Below are 22088 nucleotides of genomic sequence, written 5' to 3'. Positions count from 1 at the left end.
TTTGTTCAGATGTGAGAGGAAAACTGACAAATTTTCTGCAGAAACCGCAGTGAAGAAAATCTGTAAAAACCGCGGTGCTAAAAATCTGCAGAATTTCTACAGATATCTTCTAACTTAAGATAGAATTTTGCAGAAATTCTAAAGATTTCTTAAAATTAGAAGAAAATCTAAAATTCTCGCAAATTACGAAAATTTAGCAGAAAGATTGCGATGTTGAATTTGATGAGTCCTTTGTAGGACTTTCCCAATCGATATTCATCCACTGCAATTTCCATCATACGTGTATGTTTTAGAAACATGCCAACATTGAAACACGTCTATCGCCCGAAATTGCGTGTCTTGTTTGAGATTTCAATTCCTTTGCACTCAGAAAATATTTCAATTATTTACAAATTTTAAAGTGTTTTATTATGTGCAACATAAACTCTACTCATTTTATTTATTATTTTATTAACTAATTTATTTAATAATGTTATTTTAATTGCTCCTTCATGCCGTGTAAAATTAACCAAAATAATGTGGTTTGACACCTAGGTTCGTATTTTTATAAAATTTTGTATCTTTGCTCCTTCTATGCATTTTAGTCACTATGCATTTAGGCACTATTTTTGGAGAATCTCATTTGGTTTAGATGGCACCTTGTTAAAGTTTTCTTGATTTCATAGTTTTCAGTATCAACTAATTTTCCAAATCCCGTACTCTTTAATTAGTCATTTGGCTGAAAGCTGTGATGTTTCCGGAAATATCTCATTTAAACAGACATAAATAGCAACAGTCCAGTTAAAAAAAAAAAAAACAACAACTCCTACATGAAACAATTTTGATTTTTGTCACTCAATTTGAGGAAAATGTTACGTTTTTTCGCATACAATGTTTGAAGTACTTGCAGAACAATTTTGGTCAAATGATTTAACGTTGCAGAACATCGTAAAATATTCTGCTTTGGGGGTCCTGACAAGGTCTCATTTCACAGTAATCTAAAATGATCCTCCTTTACTGGCCACCAAGTTTAACTTCACACCGGCTAACTAGTCACTCAAAAAATATTTTCTCTTTATAATCTCTTTTCTTATCGGATCTTAGAAAGTAGCATCGGACTTAGTTGAAATGATGTGTGATAGTCATTTTCCCTTAAAATCTCCCGCATCGCTTCTGGTCAGTCAAAGCATGCTTCTTGCTGCGACTCTACCCCGTGTCAAGAATTTGAATCAAAATCCACTCAGCAAGACAGACAAAATCTAATACCTGGAGAAAGTTTGTTAGTATTTCCCATGTGTTCAAGGTACAACAGACGCAGAATTTAAAGCTTGAAGTATGTAAGTCTAAGTCCCCAGAAGAGGGAGTTGTTTTCAGTAACTAAAAACTTCATCAGTCAACATTGATGAATTGTTTTATTGTACCGTAAGTCCATTAAAATAAGCTGTTATTAATATTATGTAATGCATAAGTAAGAAAAAATAAAACATGGAAACAAGAACATATTTCTGTTTTCCTATTTTAAATTTCGAATAATTCATAGACATTGATTTTATAAACTATTGTTTTTCTTGCATAATTCTACAGCTATTCATAAAAGTATTTCAGTAATCTCTAAGACTTTTTTTTTTCTTCTTTCATTTCCTACTCCACATAAGTAGTCACTCAGCATAAGTGGTCAAAATTTTTGGTCCCTCGAGAGAAGTGTTTATTTGTAATTATGAATGTTTTAATTATAAGTCAACTTTTCTAGCTTTTGAAGAAGCAAAATTGGCTTTTAAAAATTTAAAAGAGACAAGTCATTTTTAAGAGAGATCAATGTTAAGGATGAAAGGGGAGAACTTCATTGAAAATCTTTTTCTATCCGTTTTGATTTTTGAAATATTTGCTGGTGGCCAACAGTGCAGCATTGCTAGTAACAAGGCCAATAAGATGCTTGGGTTTATCAAAAGATCTATTTCAAACAAATCTAAAGAAGTTCTTCTGCCCTTATATAGAAGTTTGGTAAGACCTTATTTGGAGTATGCTGTTCAGTTTTGGTCTCCTTATCTTAGGAAAGATATTAATGTATTGGAAAGGGTTCAAAGGCGAGCTACAAGGCTAATAAATGGACTTTCTCACTTAGACTATGATTCCAGGCTTAGAAAGCTAAAAATGTACAGTCTTGAGCAAAGAAGAGACTGAGGGGACATGATTCAGTTGTTTAAACTTATTAAAATGAAAGATGTTATGGGGCTGAAGTTTAGCACTGAAAACAGGGCAAGGGGTCATTGTTTTAAGCTATTTAAATCTCAGGCTAATATGGATGTTAGGAAAAATTATTATTTTAGCAGGGTAGTGGAACCTTGGAACAGTTTACCGGAAGAGGTGGTAATGAGCAAGGGAGTAGATAGTTTTAAGAGGGCCATTGATCTTCACTGGGGATTGTAAATTGACTAGGACCAGTCTAGCTGGGCCCAGAGCCTGTTGCTGGTCGTCACTTTTGTATTTGTATTTGAAATCTAACAGTTAAAGACTAAGTTTGGGTAAGCTAGTAAGGTTGTTTTCATACAAATACTGTAATACTTTAAATACAGCAAATAATTATTTTTGGGAATCTTCCCAAATCGCAAAAGATTAAGCCACAAGAAATATTTTAACTTTAGATATATAGTGATGCAAAAAAGAACGTGCATATATTTTTAAGGATAAATACCCAAATAGGGTATTTAATTTTCAATGAACTCTTATTCACACAAAATACCCACATTTGTGTATGAAATGACATAGCGCAATGTTTAAACATAAGTGAACCTACTATTCGTATAAATAAAAACCAATTTCACGTTTCTAAAATCAAATGTGAATCCTTGTTGTTAAACGTGCAAGAAGTAACATGACGAAAAAAATTTACTAATTTTAAAATACAAAAAAAGTAAAAAGTTTGAGTTACTGTACTGGATAATAATAATACTAAGTAAAGAAAGAATGTCATCAAAAACCAACAGTCATCAAACTGTCAAAAAGCCGAAAACTGGATAATGTACATAAAAGATCCTAGACATTGCTTCTTTCAGATACGTCAAGCAATATCCGAATTTCTGGAGAAGAAAAATTACTGTCACCCCGAACTTTTACTCGTGCTTGCAACAGACTAACTGTCGGAACCGTGATTTAAACGTTTTCACTTTAAAAGTTAGAGAAATTTCGACTGTTTACATTTTTCATTTTATGAAAGTTTTACTTGTTGCCAACTTTAGTATAAAAATAATTCTCGCCGATTTGCGGTTGCAGTGTTCCATTAAAATTCAGGGGCGACGAAACAAATCATTAGAATTCCTTTCACCCAAAACTCGTGGCCGACCGGTCGCTATCACTGCAGACCATCGCCATAGCAACCCCATCGTTTGGTTTCCATACCCGAACGAGAGACTAGTTAAAAGTAGCAAACTGTTTTCAGTATTTTTTCGGGACGTCGATCAAATCAAACAGCTGTCTTGTCCGCGGCAAATTGCGGTACCTCTCTTTTACTTATTTCTTAAATCATCCCAAGTTGGCATATCCAAACTCTAAAACTTCAGATAACGTTTAAACATAAATATCAAATAAATGAATGAAAATTAAAATCTCATTTCTAAAATGCGAACCTGCTGTATACCTAATTGCAGTTCTCGTTATAGTAAGGGAAAGATATCCTTTCATGAAATTCCTTCAGACAGTAATCGTCGAAAATTATGGTTAGATGCCATAAACAAAGGTAATTATCTATTCTTTCTCTAAATTTTTTGTTCATGTGCACTTTAAACTAGTTTTTAACGCATTATTATTAATTTTTCAACCATCAATTTTCCGAAGCATTTTGTTTTGAAACGATCCCCCAAGACCTGAAAACATTACCACTAGCAACATGAAACTTTCAGATGGAAAAACTATTTTGAGCTGCAGTTCCCCAACTTTTTCGGCAACGGAACCTTTAAATTTTCACTTTTTCTTCAAGGAACCTCATAATTGTTTATTATTAGAAGCCAAACAGTTAACGATCTGGAATCTAAATGATTAAGAGAAAAGGGAATACTTGATTGGTATCATAATTATTTTCTTCTTTTTTGAAGAAACTATTAGTTTCTTGAAAATTTTCAAACTTTGATGGATTAGGGATTTGTCTTTCATGAACAAATGGGTAAAAAAGAATGAATCCTTAAAATGAACCGATCTATTCTTTCGCATTTGGAACATTGTATTGATGCACTTGTAGTAAAATCACGTTTTATTTTTTTTTAATTGCATTCATCTTCAAATTTTTAACTCTCAATCAATCTCTAATTTCCTCTTTCTTAATGCAGTACAATATTTTAATTTCTAGCTTCATTACTTTCTGCTTATTCATGATTTTTCTTTAACCATTTCAGTTCATTTGCAATGTTTTGCGTAGCTTGTTTGGGCTATTAACAAAATGTTTAGACTTTCCACTTCCTGTCCATGCACCTGCTAAAATCCTTCTCACACTTTCAGTCCAGTCATCAAAATTATTTCTACCTTATACCACTCGGACGATTCTTTTGTTTTCTAAAACAGGGTTGTCCAACCCGCATGCCGCCCACCAACTTCTTATTCAGCATAGGCCTTCATAGTCATTCAACCTCAGTTTTCCCATTAAAATGTAAGCAAATTTTTTATATTCCTTCTGTTTCTTTGTTTTATAATTAATAATTCAACTATTAATTGTTATTGTATAAGAGGTTTTTGTACAACTTTTTCAAACTGTGGTCCGCCAGGTGATCAGTGTCCGGGATTCTGGCCCGTGGGCTTTTTGCAGTTGGACCACCCTGTTCTATAACATCCCTATCAACTACCATCTGTATTAAATTGGGTTTCTTTTAAACTTTTCTTCCCCATTTAAAAAAGTGTTGCGTTCTTTTTTTCTGTTCTCATAGGTACTGTGGAATAATTTTGAAGCTCCATATCTAGGTGAGTCTTGTTTCTTAAATTAAGTTATCCGGTATACCGGCTGAGCTATCGATATGTCGTTACTTTTTTCTCTATACATGGTCTACTGCTAATACTATAGAAATATACAGTGCAGTAGCTGAAAAAAATATTGCAAGGAATGCACTTCTTTCTTTTGGGTAGATGTCATGGTTGAGAGATGTTTTTTTTTTTTTTTTGAGGGGGGGGGAATGAAAAAGGTAAGCGTCGACAACTTATGCCAGTTTTTAATAAAAAGCAGATGTTTACTTTTTTTTAAAAAAAAACTCTGTTTTGAAACCAGTTTACAGTAAAATGGCGGTGACTACGTTTAATTCTTTTAAAATTAATGTCATCTTGTCTTTTCTTAAATGATATTTTGAATTGCTTTAAAGAGCATTAGTTCTGTATTTACTTCAACATTTTGGCAATTTCATGTGACTCATGTTACCATTTGATGAAGTTTTACAAAAGTTAATGGCATATATATTAAAGTGATACATTACCTGGCTTTTATAAAGTTCTTTATGGTCATCTGGGAGACAGTAAAAAGCTAGGCATATCAGTGATTTAATTTAATGCAAATGGATGGTATTTGAACCAGAATTTGGCTCCTTGACTCACGTTACAAAAAAAAGGAACTCAAATTTTGTGGATTACTAGAAAATTGAGATTTTTCCTCTTTCAGATTAAACAAAATCTGAAAAAAAGTATTTAATGGAACAAAATACATTTCTACGTTATGATATGCCGTATATTCTGGAATAAGCGCCGTGGCACATACAAGAAAAAAGTTAAAAAATTGCTGATGCAGCGCATATAACAGGTGCGGCGGATACAGTGTCTTTATTTTTTTTAATTTTCAAACTAAAAAAGGAAAAAATTCTATGTTTGAAAAACAAAAGTTGAAAATGCTGCTAACTACATCGTTTGCTTTCATTTTGCGAAATCCTTCGACCTTGAGCGACAAGTAAAGCAAAGAGGGGAGGGAGGGAAGGTGAGTCAGCCATTGCATGTGTTTCACTGAGGAGAGAAACGCTGATCCACGTGGGCGAGCAAGCCTTATCGTGTTGCGTTGGAGGAAAAGGGGTCAGGAAATTGCTTTTGAAATGGCTCTGAAGCGATTGAAAAGTTATACTGCAGCCTTTGAGTTTAAGGTAATAAAGGCAGAAGCAATTGGAAAACGACTTGCTGCCAGAGATTTTGGCATTGATGAGAGATGCGTTTGCCGTTGGAAATCAGATAAATTAACCATCCATTAAGTGATGGCCAATCGAGGGATGTGCAAAATGGGGATTTTTAAAAATATTTCATTATTATCAATTAAAAATACTAACGAGAAATAAAAAAATATTTTTTATTTACATTTAATCCAGCTTTCTTGACTACTGATTGTGCTTTTAAGAATGTTGGGTGAGCGCTTATGGAGGGTGCGGCGTATGCATAAAATTTTTTTCTTTGAGAATATATTACGATGCGCCGCTTACACTGAGTGTGGTGCTTATTCCCGAAAATACGGTACACAAAAATTTCATTTATTCTACCGTTGCTGATTATGTTAACCAATATTTTGAGTGTGACTCATGTTACACTGTTTTGTGACTCCCGTTACTTTTCCCACTTTAGTCTTTGATTTTCAGGTATTACTGATTTCAAAACATCTTTTTTTGTAAATTTTGTTGCAATTTCACTCGATTTCAATGTAGGTTAATCCTTAATTGCCCATTTTAATAAATCAATAAGTTAAAAAAAATTATTTCAAATTAAAAATTTACAAATGTTAAAGTATATAGGTTAAAGCTTATAAGATCATTTTTGAAAAAGAAAATACAGTTATTCTGTAAGAAGAACCGTGATATATGTGTAAAATATCATCTTGAATTAATAAAAAGTTGAGTTTTTAGTGTGTGCTTAGAGGATAAAGTACTTTTTCCTTGTTTTTATGCCACTTCCAGTATTTTTCTGTTGGTTACATTGTAGTGATTTCAATTCTACATTGATCTTGGTACAACTGGTAACTTATTTATTTCAGATGATGCCAATCATCACGTTTAATATTGTATAATTGTTGTAATAAGTGTTGGCTGTGTTAGAAGTAGTGTATCTTAAAAGAATTTATTTTCTCAACTACGACTGATGCAGAATGGATTTTAAGCAGCTCAAATAGGAATAAATGAAGTGTCGAGCTTGCTTTTTCAAGTTTTTCCATCCTACATCTTTTTTCCACTCAAACTTATCTGGTTAAACCATTCTTTTCATAAAATTCTGAAATTCAGCCTAGATTTAATTGGGATAAATAATTCTCTTTAGGTGAGTTTCTCCGGGCACTGAAAGCTTCTTCATAAATCCACATTGCATTTACTGCTGAATAACCTTCTCACGACTACAGCTTTTGCGACGAGGCTAGTTGAAAACAGTTTGCTTTGCTTCTGTGCATTTCCTTGTGTACTAACATGTTTGTCTACTTGTTGAGGCGATTATTAAGCCACATTTTTCCCTTGAAAGTTTTCTTTACTTATTTTTCAGCTCATCTTAAATTGCTCAATGCAACTTCTTTAGTTTTTCAATTTTCCATTTCCTATAACGCCTTCCTCCAGAGACAATGTTCCTATTAATATAATTATGATCTTTTTGGCATTTGGGGTTCTGATATTCTGCTGTTACTGATGCCATAGTTTAAAAACTTCTTTTTCATTGGTAGAAAAAGCCCTTTAGAACTACAGAAGACAAAAATGTTCATGTAGAACATATTGGAAATCTGAGAACCAAAAAATTGACTATTGCAATAATTAAAACATTATAAAATGGTAGACTAAAAAGTTCTGGTATTTAATTAATGTTAGTAGTATTATTAATTATATATAGGCACGTGTGTAAATGCTAACCTCCCATTAGCTCCTAAAACAGCATTAAAATACATTATATACCATTAAGAATTCAATGTTATCTTGTATTGGCTGTGACGCACAATACGTGTGACTCACGTTACAAGATAAATATGCTTATTTTCAAAGTAGAATATTAGAAAAAATCAAATTGGCCTGTAATTTATTTTTAGGTACATAAATTAGTAGAAGAAACAGTAAGAATGTTTTAATTTACAAGCTGTTAAATTTATAAATATTAAAAAATTTAATTTTTCGTGACTCATGTTACATAGAATTCAATGATTAAACAATCAACTTCTTTCAAATAGTTTAAGGAGAAATTTTAAGTCATACTGCAATAATTAACTTCTTTTGGAATGTATATTTCGAAAAAAATGCAGTTAGTCAGCAGAAACAGTGCCCCACGGGTGGGGTATGTTGGTCCGCCTGGTGGGGCACATTGGGCCGCATAACTCAAACAACATTTGTTATAATTTTAGTGATAAATACTATTAAACTTTATATTTACCTTATTCTCTGTTGTGTGCAGAGTGAAAAATATTAAGTTTAAAGATTAATAGAACATATTAAATTGATTTTTTGATAAATCTTTATTTTAAAACACAATCAACATTCACCATTAGTATGCAATTATTTTTTAAAAATGAAAAAAAAAATATATATAGAATATTGTTATAATTATTGAGATTTAAGAGCAAAAAAAAGTTTTTAAATTATGTGGGATGGATTGGTTAGGTTCAAGGTGCCCCACAAAGAGTGGACCAACCTACCCCACCTTCTTGGTCTGAAAAAGTGATGTCACAATTTTTTCTTTTTGACAAAAAATGAAAAAATTGCCAATTATATTGGACTAAAGGAACTTACTTTAAGAAAGGAGTTCAATTTTTTTTTCTGCAATCTTGATGAAAACCATTAAAGAAAATAAAGTTAGTTTTCTGAAAATTACTCAAGACTACTGAAATAACACTTTCTGGAATAAAATGTGTTCAATAAAACTGTACCGTGTGATTTCATTATAGGATTTGTAGGACCATAGGTGCTATTTGTTGGTCATAAAATAAAATAAAAAATATTAATACTACGTATTAAAACATTGAGACTGGTCTAGCATGCCCCGCAGTCCAACGTACCCCACCTCCCCTAACCCCAAATTAAATATTTTTTGATTAAATTTTTATAGGCATATTTTCTTATGTTTAGATAATTTTAGGTTTTTTCCTAAAAGAATATTATTGATCTAATGAAACATTTTGAATGTATGCGAGGATGAGCATATCATGAAGAGATATCACCTGCAATTATTTTAAATACAAATACAAAAGTGATAACCAGCAACAGGCTCTGGGCCAGTTAGGCTGGTCCTAGTCAATTCTAGTCCACATCGAACCGCGCAAACGTAATTCTAAAAAAAAAAAAAAAAAAAACTCTGTAGTTATTTACCAGTGTTAAAAGAGCCTGACTCCTATCCTTTGCTCGATGAGGGAAGTCTTTCAAATGAATGAGTTCAATGAACAGATCAAAAGAATTAACAATCCTCTGATGAACAGATTATTATTAAAAAGAGAGAGATTGCCCCCCTCTAATGGATTAACACGTTTTAAGGTTTGCTAAAACAATTATTGCCATTTTTGTCTGTTTAGTTAACTGATTTTTTGTGGGTTTTGTAACTCAAAGGCGGGGTCCCAATTGCCTTGCCAACTGAATCTAGCAAAACTGCTACTGTAGTGTATCCATATCAAATTTTGTTTGATCGCATGCATCACGTTTGAGTTTTAGAACTCACAAAAAATTGGTCAACTAGATACACACAGGCAGACAGTTTCATAAAATGGTAAAAACAGTTTCTGCACACCTTTAAAATATGTTAATCCATCAAAGTGTGAAAATTTTCAGGAAACTAATAGTTTCTTCTATATAGATTTAAAATAATTATGACAAGGATAAAGTATCCACTTTCACATTTATGATTCGACTTCCAGATCGTTAACTTTTTGGCTTTTAGTAAAACACAATAATGAAGTTTTTTGAAACAAAAAGAACACTAAGGGTTTCACTACCTTAAAAGTTGGAGAATTGCTGCTTAAGATAGTTTTTCCATCTGAAAGTTCCATAACGTTAACAATGTGTTTTATGACCTTGGTGATCATTCTATAATAAGACATTTTTGTTTCTAGAATTTGATGACCATAAATTTCAGTGTTTGAAATAATGCTGCAGAAAATTGATGGTATGCACCAGTACCCCAACGGGAGAGGTGCTGATAAAATTTTGGCGCCAATTGTTCATGTTAACAGGGTTCGTGTGAGTCATGGAAATCCTGGAAAGTCATGGAAAAAAATAAACAAATTTCAGACTTGGAAAAGTCATGGAAAATTGAAATGTTCATTCAAAGGCATGGAAAATTATTTCAGTCATGAAAAAATGTCCTGGGCAAAGAGGAAGTAACAGTAGCTAAAAGAACATTAGAAATATTGAATGACTTAACTACTGCACCATAAAGGCTATTGAAACTGGAAAATTGAACTATTCTAAAAACAAATCTGAATTTTGAAATCTCATTGCATCCACTTCTTTAGCAAACGCTTGTCTTTTTTTTTTTTTTGCATTTACCATTATTTTCAACACTCCTTATATTTTTATTCTATAGTAGCGAACTTAAACACTCTGATTCTGCCAAGCCCACTTAAAAAATGAGATTCAATTGCATCTGAGTTCGTTTCTATCACTCGTAAAAACTATTATTAAATTTATCAGAGTTTATCTCAATTTGTTGGAAGTTTTAGAAAATGAAGATCTTTAGACAGAAATAGGGGAATTCTAATACTCGAAAACAGTAGGGCATGATTACCTAAATGTGAGACCCAAGGCCCACAATGCTTTGGAGGCCCCCCTCTCTATTCTATCACATAAGGTCAATGCAAAATAATGTTTAACTATATTTTAGAGGTATGTTTTCAATTAATAAATCATTAATTTTCATTATTTTCACAACAATGCATGATTTTTAATGCTATGTATAAGTTTTTAAAAAAATCGAGGACCCGGAGGAAGATGGGGCCCCAGCCCCGGCGGCCTGTGCAATAATCAGGCCTTGACAGTAGTACCCAACATAGGGCCCGCAAAACTAATCATCCGACCTACTGCTATGTTCAATGTCGGGAATCAAACAATAGGTATGTTCTGTAATTTCTAAACCTATTAATTTATATGCATTTGAAAATGTACAAAGAAGTTAATAAGTTTAGTACATTTGAATCAGAAGATTTATTCGCTACTGAATGTTTTTCTTTTTTTTTGAATAAAAATATCTGGTGAAGAAAGGTGAATTTACAAAGGAATGTGGCTTTACTTTAAAGAATGAAAGTACTGTCAAGTTATGTGTATAATTAAATGCACTGTTGACACTAAAAGGAAACTTTTGAAACACATTTAATGAAACTTAGTAACAACTCCTTCAACATATTTTTTACTTTACTTGAATTTATATAATGAAAGACAAATAATAATAGTTCAGTTTTTTAAGTGTACACTGATATTTTTTTAATCACAAGTAATGTACTTCGATGAGGAAGTGGCATTCACGCAGAAGTTTTGCTAATGCTCATTTCCAAAATTTTTCAAGTTTAAAATTAAATAGTACTATTCATTTAACTAGGTCATGAAAATTTTTATGAAGTCATGAAAAAGTCATGGAATTTTTTCATCCGAATCGAGTATGAAAACCCTGTGTCAAGCATGTTTGCTTGTATCTCAAAGAATAATGCAAGAATTCAAGCAACATTTGATGTCTGAGGGTTTTTAAGGGGAAGGATATTGGTATTGAAATTTCAAATTCTAATTGAGGGCATTAAAAACGGTTTGGGCCTTGCGCTCAGTGGATTTTTAAACTAGATCAAGCTAACTGATTACTAATGATGAAAAGTTAATGTAGTAACCATTTTTAGATACAGCACATCTCTGACAATAAGTTATCGCAGGGCATAGGTTGGCCGCCCAATTTAAATTATTGGTATGAATATGATTAAAAAATTCCAACACAGAGCAAATGGTTTGAAAACAGGGTTGTTTCGTTCAAAGCTGGAAAAATGGTCCCCTTATATGAGGCATTTTATGAGACAAGGGCAAATCTGCTAACACTATATATATATATTTTTTCAATAGAAGAATGCCTTGTAATAGAAGGAAGTTTTCCTTGAACTACAATTTTTATGTATTTATCCTTGTCATATAGAACACAGTGTTTCCCCTAGATCTAAAGAGGCAGGGTGCTTCCTGATAAAAGAGCACTTTCTCAGAAAAATTTTGTAGTAAAGCAGTACAAAGTTCTACCCACAAGGTTGGTTAAAAAAAAAAAGTTTTTTTTTTCTTTTTTTCCCCCTGGTTTAAACTGGGCTTTTTTTAAATTTAAAAACACTATTTCTGAGAAGAACAATTTTATTTTTGAAAAGTCATGATAATTTCAAGAATTATGTTTCAATGGGTGTTGAATATTCACATTTGCATCCATTGTCTTGATGATTCAATGAATGATTAAGAGTAAAATCTTGTAATTTCATTTCCTCATGCATAGAGCTTTCCATTACGGGAAATATTGTTTGATAATCTTAACGACTTTAAAGATACTATACGTAAATGGACCTTGATGTAATTAAAAAGTCTAAGACATAATTTACTGTGAGAGTTAAGTCATAATTAATTATAAATTGCATAGAATAAAATTTTTAAAATTAATTTCCTCATAATTATAGCTTTCTAATTCAATTTTAACTAATACTTATTTTTTTAAGGTTCACCAGACGATTCTTCAAGGAAATTCATCGATAATGCTGTGGTATGCAGAAAACATTTTAAACCAGATGACTTCAAGCAAGGACTTAAGACAGCAAACCTTTTGAAGCAAGATGCTGTTCCCTCTATATTTCCACATTCTAAGTGTCTAAGTTCTCCAAGAATAGCAAACAAGATTATCTGTTGTCAAATTGTGAAAGTAGAATCAAAAAATGTGTCTGGTGATGAACAATCTCACATATTAGATCCTCTTAGTATTGCAGAAGATGCAAATCCAAAAGGTATTAATGTTGAACTTCCAGATGCTTCACCCCCGAGGGTCTCCTGTCACTACAGTGACTCATCAGATGAGAGTCCCTCGGGAGAACTTCGAAATACATCATTACCGCTTGGAAATAATGAAAATCTGCCTGATAATTCTACTTTTGAATCATCAAATATTTTAGCTTTAAAACGTCAAAATGCAGATTTGAAACGAAAATTAAAAGTAGCAACTCTAAGGGCCAATAGAGCCCGGAAAACTGTTAAAAGAATAAAAAATGAAAAGAAATCCTTATCAAGAGAAAATATTGAACTGATTCAAAAATTGACTGATTTTTCAAGTATTGAAAATCAAGCTGCTGCTGGGTCAGAGCATGCAATATTTATATTGGACCAAGTAAAAGCTTACCATAAAAAGACATTTCATTGGAGTACTGAAGTTATGAAGAACTGTCTATTGTGGCAGAAAAAATTTCCAAGAGGATACAAGTTTGTGCGAGATTCGAATTTTTTAAAATTACCAGGCAATACAACTTTAAAAAAGTTTCAAGGGCTTTTCACCTCCAAGTCCATTTTTTTGAGTTAAGTACACTTTTAACAATTTGGTGCATGCAGTCATTTTTTAAATGATTGGAAAATCTATTTTAAAAGTCCTCTCTCCTCATTGTGATCGGAAATCAATTATGGCATCAAAGAAATGTAATTTTCAATATTTTCCCATCTGCCACGTAACTGTCAACTCTGAAATTAAAGAAATGTAACTGACCCTATTTTTTTGCTTTTTATTTTTTGTTTGGGGGGGAAGGTTCCAATTCAAAGAAAGTTATATTTTACTAAGATATCAATTATGATTTAGTATTTCTTCAAGAAAAGTAAAATGCTAAATCATAAAACAAAAACTATTTTTTTCATTCTTAATATCAACAAGAAATGAAGCTGGACCTATAAGAAGCAATAGGTCTTAAACTATATGATAGTAAACCTAAAGTTCCTGTTTAAAAAAAAGTTCATGAATTTAACTAGTATAGCTTTTAACAAGCCAAAGAAAGGTTTTTTAAATCTTACTTATCTTAACATAAACAGTTCGTTGCCTGAGCTAAAAACCAAGTTTCTAAAAAAAATCTTGAAGAAACAAATGAGAAACGAAAAAAAAAAAGCCACAGCTTTTGTTTGTATAAAAATGATTTCATTCAACTCCTACAAAATACAGTGAAATCCCACACGGACGTCCCAATGAACTTCGAGGGACTTCAATTTTGTTTGTTGTAATGGAATTCAAGTAAAATAATGGCTGTTGTAAATCTGGACTAAAGATTGTATCTTGTTAAAATGGATAGTTCATTGTATTAGTATTTGTTGTAACGGAATTTCACTGTAGCAGTAAGTTACGTTTGTGGGGAAAAACTATCAAACATAAGGCGCTAAAAAGTTTCTGCAAAAAAAAAAAAAAGAAAAAAGGACAATGATTATAAAAAATGAGGGAAGGCCAAGATACAAAAAGATGTAAATGATTGCAAAAATAAATAAATAATTATTTTTCAAAACCAACATAAAGCAGTGAATCGAGTGACTTAATGTCTGCCAATGGCTACACAACATTGCAACTAAAACCAAAATAAACACTATACTCTTGGGTAGTCAAAAAAGAAAAAGAAAACTTGACCACGGAGCGTACCTAAGGCTCAGTGATGTGGATTGGGTAAATACCCAGTGGGTAGGTAAATATTTTTTGGGTATTTACTAGGTTGGGCCAGAAAAGGAAATTTTTGAAAAGCAACTTCTAATAGCCAAAAAAGTTGTGTATTGCCATCCTAAACATAGGAAAAAGAATTAATATTCATGTCTTCAGATTGCGCATTGGCAGCAAAGTTTGGTATAAAGGTAAAAACTGGTAAATTGTCAAATATTTAAAAAAAAAAAAAAAAAAAACAAATGTTCAAAATTTTTGTTCTAATACCGTTTATATGCTTCCTTTGAATATTCTTTTCATATATCTTTGAAAATATTTACATTCCTTTACCAAAAATTGATGTTTTTAGCTTACATTGTACATTGCTAATTCTTCTTTCAGATCCCAGTTATATATTTCTTTACAATAAATGCGCACTATAAAGCTCTTTGCTGGGGATGCAATTGTATTTTGTTGCATTAACAACCCAGAACCCATCACATGTAGGTAGTAGCACTTTGTGAGTGGTGGAGTGACCATGCAATTCCCATTTTCAGGACTCATATATTTGTAAAGTAACTTACAATCACAATAACTATATTATTTTACACAAGTTTCTATGTTTGGATCAAGGTTTGAAGTTGGACTTGTGATTCAATTTTTGTTGCAAGCATAAAGTTTTTCATATTAATCCATGCCTTGAGTCATCCCAAAACTCGCAACCAATAACAATCTACTAATCACTTTAATAACTAGGGTTTCCAATAGAGACGTACCGAGTACTCGGTAATTACTCGGTACTCGGCATACTCGGCCAATTTGCCGAGTACTCGGTACTCGGCCAAATTCTGATCAGATACTCGACCAATACCGAGTAGTTGCAAAAAATTGAATATTGTCCAAGACAGATACCAAAATTTATATTAAAAAAAAAAAGCAAACAATATATTCTGCAATAATTTACAATTAAAATTTATAAGTCAAATTTAAATTTTGAGAATAATGAAGTTTGTAATGCTTCAATGGTATAAATCTTTCTTTTAATGTCCCCAAAGTTTATTAAACTTGTTTATTAAAAATTATGCGAAAAAAGGCAAGTATAGAAAATATGGAATTTTTATGTTAAAAATGGATATTTGATACAAACAAAAATTAGTTATAAAAAATATAAAAATACCTTTGCTAAAAAATTAAAGGAAATAAAACAATGTTAAAAGCACAGTGTAGGAACACTGCAGATACGTGTTTTGGAAGTTACAAGGAATTCCTTTTTCTATGCACAAAATGGGAGCTCGTGGATTTAAAGGCATCCGACTAAAGTTGGATTTTTTTGTTGAATGTCTTTACCTTCTCTAGCTCACATGTTATGCACTGAAAAAGACATTCCTTGTAAGGGGGGGGGGGGGGCGGAAACATGTGTCTGCAGTGTTCTTGCACATTTGTTTTATCTGCTTTAAAAAAATATTTATGTTTGCGGACTAGAACTATAATTGATTGGTATACAGTGAAACCCCTCCTAATGGACACCCCTCTTATGCAGACAATTTTTAATTCCCCAGTTCCAATGCAAATAACATTATTAAACCCCTGTCCTGCGGACACCTCTCTATTGCAGACAAAATAAATTGTCCTGTTAGTGTCCGCATTAGAGGGATTTTACTGTAATTTGTTTTAATTCCAACTTGATTAATCATACCTTTTATTTTTAATTTTAAAAATCATTTTTTGGTAAAATTTTTGACAAACAAAATTGTTTATATAATGCGTAATTAAATTTCACCAGGAATTTAGTTTTAAAAACTATTATATGGACAAGGAGGTCTATACTACTATTCCAATAAGTTCAAAATTCATCACATGTGTGTCGGTGGTTCTTGTTAAAACATAATTGGTACTTGGTAACTCGGCCGAGTCGTGAAAGGCCGAGTACTCGGTAACTCGGTACTCGGCCGAGTAGTGAAAGGCCGAGTACTCGGTACTCGGCCAAAGTGCTACTCGGTACGTCTCTAGTTTCAAATCCCGATCCCGCGGGATTAATCCCGAAAAATTTTGTCCATGCAAGCGTTTTCCAGCTTTTGCCACTCATAAAACGACTATTTTTGCAAGCATCATTTGAAGTTTGAATCGCCTTCCTTGAACATCTGCAAGAAGAGCAAGAAAAACTTAGTCTCATACAATCAACGATGGATTTGCCTTTATTTAAGAGCACAACAAAAATAGAGTATATTTTCCTGAGAATCAATTGGTAATGGTATTCTCATTCGAGGTTTCAGTTTTCATACGTTCAGCAATTGAGAAAATGCTTAAAATTTATAAGCATTTTCGAAAACCATCTCTAAAATTGAAAAAAAAAAAAAAAATCGAGAAAGTGTATTACAGATTCCAAAACCCGCTGGAGTAGCCTAAATGCAATGTTAGAGCATTTCTGTAAGCTTTTAAGGAATGCACTCAAACCTTTAAATTACAAAAAGTGCACTCTAAAGAAGAAAGCAATGAAAAACCTAACATATATTCGGCACAATTTTGAAAGGGGCGACAGAAACTTGTATGAAACACGGGGCTACTCGAATGACAGTGCAGTAAGTTAAACTGCTCATGTTTTTAATGTTCCTTTAATGTGAGAGGTAAAATTAGTTAAGTTATCCAAAAACATTTACTGAGACTGGGACTTGGTGAAATCAAGCAGTATTCACTCCTTGCTGTAATGAATCAAGTTCACTGATACAATGACCAATGCTAATGAAGCAACATTATCAATGAAGGCTAAATTGGAAACAGCAAAACACATATCCATTGGATATCGTTTTTATTCGAAATTTGCAGGTTCTTGAAAAGAGTATTAAAAGGATGCATTTAAACGAGATTAAAATAAATATTTTTGAACAACTGGATTTTTATAAAAATATTTGAAAATTGACCATTTTTTACCTTTTTTTCCAATTTTGCTGTCAATGCGCGATCTGAAGACATGATTGTTTATTTTTTTATTATTTTTCCTATGTTTAGGATGGCAATACGCAATTTTTTTTTTGCTATTACAAGTTGCTTCCTAAAAATATCCTTTTTTTGGCCCACCCTAGTATTTAGTCTAGGCCTGGGTAAATATATCCAAAAACTGGGTATTATGGATAAAAAGTGAAAGGTGAAAATGATAATTTTTTATCTAAACATGAAATAAAATGCGGAAGTTTGACTTTTTCATATGTAGTTCACAGTTTATATTATTTTTAATAAAAAAATTGATTAAATTATTAAAAAATAAATTGAATCTACTCACTTGCAGTCAAAAAAAAAAAAAAAATGTTGGTGATTTAATTCACCTTGCAGATTTTAAATCAAATGATGCAAGGAAATAGTCTGAAACAATCCAACCTACTTGATGGTTTACCTTTTATTTTTGAAGGATAGAAGCATTTGAAATTAGGTAGTGTTCAGCTGAAAACATTATATTATAGGATTGTTTATCATAAGAGTGTGGGAAAATTAAGAGAGCATGAGTTTACTAGAGTATGGTGGAGAAGTTTGCAAGAAACAAGTGTTGAACTAGCTCAGCACATTTTAAATGCATCAGTTACATCTACTGCAGAAGAAAAAAAAACTTTCAGCATTTTCAGTTAGATTCACAAAAAAAGAAAAAAGTTTTAAATAATCTGACAGAGTGTTTAAGCTCAAATACGATACCCTATATGGAAGCAACCACATTACAAAAGGGTAGACAAAACAAGATAATGAGGACTAGAAATGAATGAAAGAGCTATTAGGGGCCATTTATTAAGTACGTAAGATTGATATTGGCAATTTCTGACGCTCCCGTACCCCATGTAAGCATACGTAAGATTTTTGAAGCCCAACTCCACTTGCGTAAGATTCCATTTTGTTTTTTCAAATAACAAAATGTTGTTAGAAAAGGATCAGTTACACTAAAACTCCCTGCTTGGCATAAATCAAATATAATATTTTTCAACATAGATAAGTTGAAGGGCTCGGGGCAAGAATGTGATAAGTCACACGATGTGAATTTACAGTAGGCCAATTTTCAACTTATACAAAGTATTTGTAGAATTTTTCAAAGCTATTATACATTCTATATTCTGCAACACCAAAACTAGATATATTTTTCTTCATATGACATAATCCATAGTCACGTTTATTTCAGTTTTAGCTATGAGAAACAAAAATTTTGATTGAAAAGTCGCTCCTTGTGGCTTGTCACATTTCTGTCCTGAGCCCTTCAGTTCTATTATTTTTTTTGCTGTCTACTACATATATATATATATATATATATATATATATATATATATATTTATTTATATATATATATTACCGTTATATTATTTAATAAATATCTAGTCCATTTATCAAGTAGTTAAAAGTATGTTTTTAAATAATCTTAAACATAAATCAGTTAAAGAATCTACAAACCAATAACAGTTTTAAAATAATGATCGTCTAGTTTTTAACTAATTTCAAAGAAAATAAATTAAAACAGTTAAAACGAGATCAATTCAGATAATCTTAACTGAATATTTTTTGCATATAATGCAATATTAATTTTTTAAAAAATACATCCCATAAAGTATTCTTTGTAAAACAAGTAAAAAATAGCTCATCCTAAAACGTTTCTTACCTTCCAGATACAAATGAAATATAATCCTTGGCAAACCATTTGACTGCGCGATTTCTAATATGAAATATTGACTTGGAAAATGTTAAGTAAGAATGGGTTTGACCTCTTCCCCCCCCCCTCCCCCAAGTAAGGGTATGTAGAGATTTTTCCTACTCACTGCAGGTGATTTTCATTTCTGCAGATAGTTTATATGTTTATCTTACTATATATACGTATATATATATATATATATATGGTACTTACAAGCAATATGCGGTTGAGAATCACCAGGACAATTGGATGATTACATGTACCTTGCATCAGAATACACAATGCAAAAACATAGACATTGATGGGAATCCTAAGAGGTTTTTTGCTTACGCTAATTCTGGGAAAGCTCGAAACAGTCAAATTGGGCCTTTGGTTGATGAGTATGGAAATTTAATCCATAACGATAGGGATATTGCAAATGTTCTAAATAACTTTTTTTCCAGTGTGTTTAACGATAACTGTATCTCAACAGTTGACACTAACAAGACACAAGCTATTATACAGCTTGAGGATTTTGTATTTTCCAGGGAGGAGGTTTTATTTCATTTGAAAAAGATTAAAGCAACTAAAGCTCCGGGACCAGATAATATTTATCCAAAAATTTTAGTAGAATGTGCAGAGGAATTAGTGGATGTTATTTTGAATATTTTCAATGCTTCTTATAACTCGGGGACGGTGCCAGAGGACTGGAAGCTGGCTAACATAACGCCACTCTTCAAGAAGGGGTCTAAAGGTATTGCTGGGAATTATAGACCTGTAAGTTTGACTTCGGTGATTTGTAAGATTTTCGAAACTTTGATCAAAATTAAGATCATGATGTTCTTAGAGACTAATAGTCTGTTGACTAGTTTGCAGTATGGTTTCAGGAAAGGTAAATCCTGTACTACTAATTTATTGCATTTCTACGACAAGGTTACCTCAGCTTTAGATAACAAAAAATGTGTGGATGTTGTTTATATTGATTTTCAAAAAGCTTTTGACAAGGTACCGCATGTTGCTCTTCTCAGCAAGTTAGCTGACATTGGAATAGGAGGAAAAACTTTACTTTGGGTAAGAAATTGGCTTACTGGTAGGAAGCAAAGAGTAGTTGTGAGAGGAAATCATTCTAATTGGAGTGATGTTTTAAGTGGGGTTCCTCAGGGATCAGTTTTAGGGCCTCTTTTGTTTATTATATTTATGAATGACATCAATGAAAATATTTCTGGAAGCATGAATTGTTTTGCCGACGATGTAAAAGTTATGGGGATTGTCGAAAATGAAGAACAAGTAAAACAGCTGCAAGAGGATTTAGATCATATTACTAAGTGGGCAGATAAATGGGGTATGGCAGTTAATGTAGGGAAATGTCAAGTGCTACACTTAGGACATGGAAATAAGCGTATGAGATATCGTTTACAGGGTTCAGTCATAAATCAGGCAGAAAATGTTATGGATCTGGGTGTCTTTATAAATCAGGACTTCAAGTTTAGTCAACAGTGCAGTATTGCTAGTAACAAAGCCAACAAAATGCTTGGGTTCATCAACAGATCTATTTCAAACAAATCTAAGAACGTTCTTCTGCCTTTATATAGGAGTTTAGTAAGACCTCATTTGGAGTATGCTGTGCAGTTCTGGTCGCCTTATCTGAAGAAAGATATTTTTGTATTGGAAAGGGTTCAAAGAAGGGTAACTAAATTAGTAAGGGGACTCTCAGATTTAGATTACGATACCAGACTTAATAGGCTTAACATGTATAGCCTAGAGCAAAGGAGAGTCAGAGGGGACATGATTCAGTTATTTAAATTTATCAAAATGAAAGATGTAAATGGATTAAATTTTTGCGGGGAAAGCAGGACAAGGGGTCATTGTTTTAAGCTATTTAAATCTCAGGCTAACTTGGAAATCAGGAAAAACTACTACTTTAGCAGGGTCGTGGGCACATGGAATAGCTTACCGGAAGAGGCGGTAATGAGCAAGGGAGTGGATAGCTTTAAGAGGGCCATTGATCTTCATTGGGGACTAATTAATTGACTAGGACCAGCCTAGCTGGGCCCAGAGCCTGTTGCTGGTCGTCACATTTGTATTTGTATTTATTTGTATTTGTATTGTACTGATAACTGTGTTGTATTTTATAGTTGTTTGTAATGTAAAACGTTTTAAAGTATCCGATTAGGTTTATGACTCTCTACAGTTTATAGGTCTGGAGAATAGGTTGGAAATCTCCAGCAACGCTACGTCTGGTAACTGTTAGCGACCGACCATATGACTTTCAGACAAACGGAATCCACGAGCACGTAAGTTAAATTTTAAAAACAAAATTTTTTCTTGAATTTCAGCCTTTTAAAATCCTGTACGAAATTGATAATTATTATCGTTATCGTCCCCCATTATCGAGATAAAAGGTATTAAGTCTCTCGAAATTTTAAGAAAAGTGGCAAATTTTAACACTTGGCAAGGGATCGAAGATACCAATTTCTCACAGACGATTTCCTCGTCTGCATGTGGCAGGACATCCATATCTACAGAGCATGAGAAAGATGTCTGTCCCCATCGAAACTCGCTAAATTTGGAACAACGAGACTCGCTTTTCTTAAAATTCCCATAGGCTTTAAAATCTCATATATCGACAACGGGAAAATATTTTTTGCGTCCAAAAACAAGTATCACAATGTTCTTTTGATGGCTACTTATTTAGATTTTTTAATTGTAACACTGTCATGTTGTTCAGAAGCTGTGCTTCCTTTTAAAAGAACATTTTAAAGCTATCATAAGCAATGTTAAACAAAGGAGAGGGACGAGGAAGATCCCCATTTGTTTTTAGTTTCATTTTTTTCGCTATTTTACATATGAAATAAAAGGTAAAAATGCATTAATACTTTTTTTTGACAGTAATAACGTCAGGTTCAAAAACTACTTCTATTTCGAT

The 22088-nt window shown here is 32.4% G+C and overlaps 2 protein-coding genes across 4 annotated transcripts in view; one reads left to right on the top strand and one right to left on the bottom strand.

Annotated features, from left to right (window-relative positions):
• Window positions 1-3218, bottom strand: part of LOC129221862 (cyclin-dependent kinase 8-like) — a 50086-nt gene extending 46868 nt beyond the window's left edge. For all 3 annotated transcript variants that reach the window (XM_054856217.1, XM_054856215.1, XM_054856216.1), the window contains exon 1: window positions 2930-3218. Coding sequence is in view for 2 of the 3 variants with exons in the window: in XM_054856215.1 (XP_054712190.1) it covers window positions 2930-2950 (21 nt within the window). In the remaining variant the exon portion in view is untranslated. The remainder of the gene's footprint in view (window positions 1-2929) is intronic.
• A 100-nt stretch (window positions 3219-3318) lies between these two features.
• Window positions 3319-13892, top strand: LOC129222393 (THAP domain-containing protein 1-like). The gene is made up of 2 exons (XM_054856895.1): window positions 3319-3712; window positions 12596-13892. Exons 1-2 carry the CDS (start codon window positions 3595-3597, stop codon window positions 13441-13443), a joined length of 966 nt encoding a protein of 321 aa, XP_054712870.1. The 5' UTR covers window positions 3319-3594; the 3' UTR covers window positions 13444-13892.
• Window positions 13893-22088: the final 8196 nt, after the last annotated feature.

The sequence above is a fragment of the Uloborus diversus genome, chromosome 5 (genome assembly GCF_026930045.1).
Source record: "Uloborus diversus isolate 005 chromosome 5, Udiv.v.3.1, whole genome shotgun sequence".
NCBI classification, from domain to species: domain Eukaryota; kingdom Metazoa; phylum Arthropoda; class Arachnida; order Araneae; family Uloboridae; genus Uloborus; species Uloborus diversus.
The sequence above is the reverse complement of the archived record's forward strand: the minus strand, read 5'-3'. Positions and strand labels throughout refer to the sequence as shown.

Bases quoted from the DNA above. Each gene is read 5' to 3' on its own strand.
- LOC129222393 (XM_054856895.1), top strand. From the start codon at position 3,595: ATGCGAACCTGCTGTATACCTAATTGCAGTTCTCGTTATAGTAAGGGA. The intron at 3,713-12,595 runs GTAATTATCTAT...TATTTTTTTAAG, and splicing joins GTTAGATGCCATAAACAAAG to GTTCACCAGACGATTCTTCA.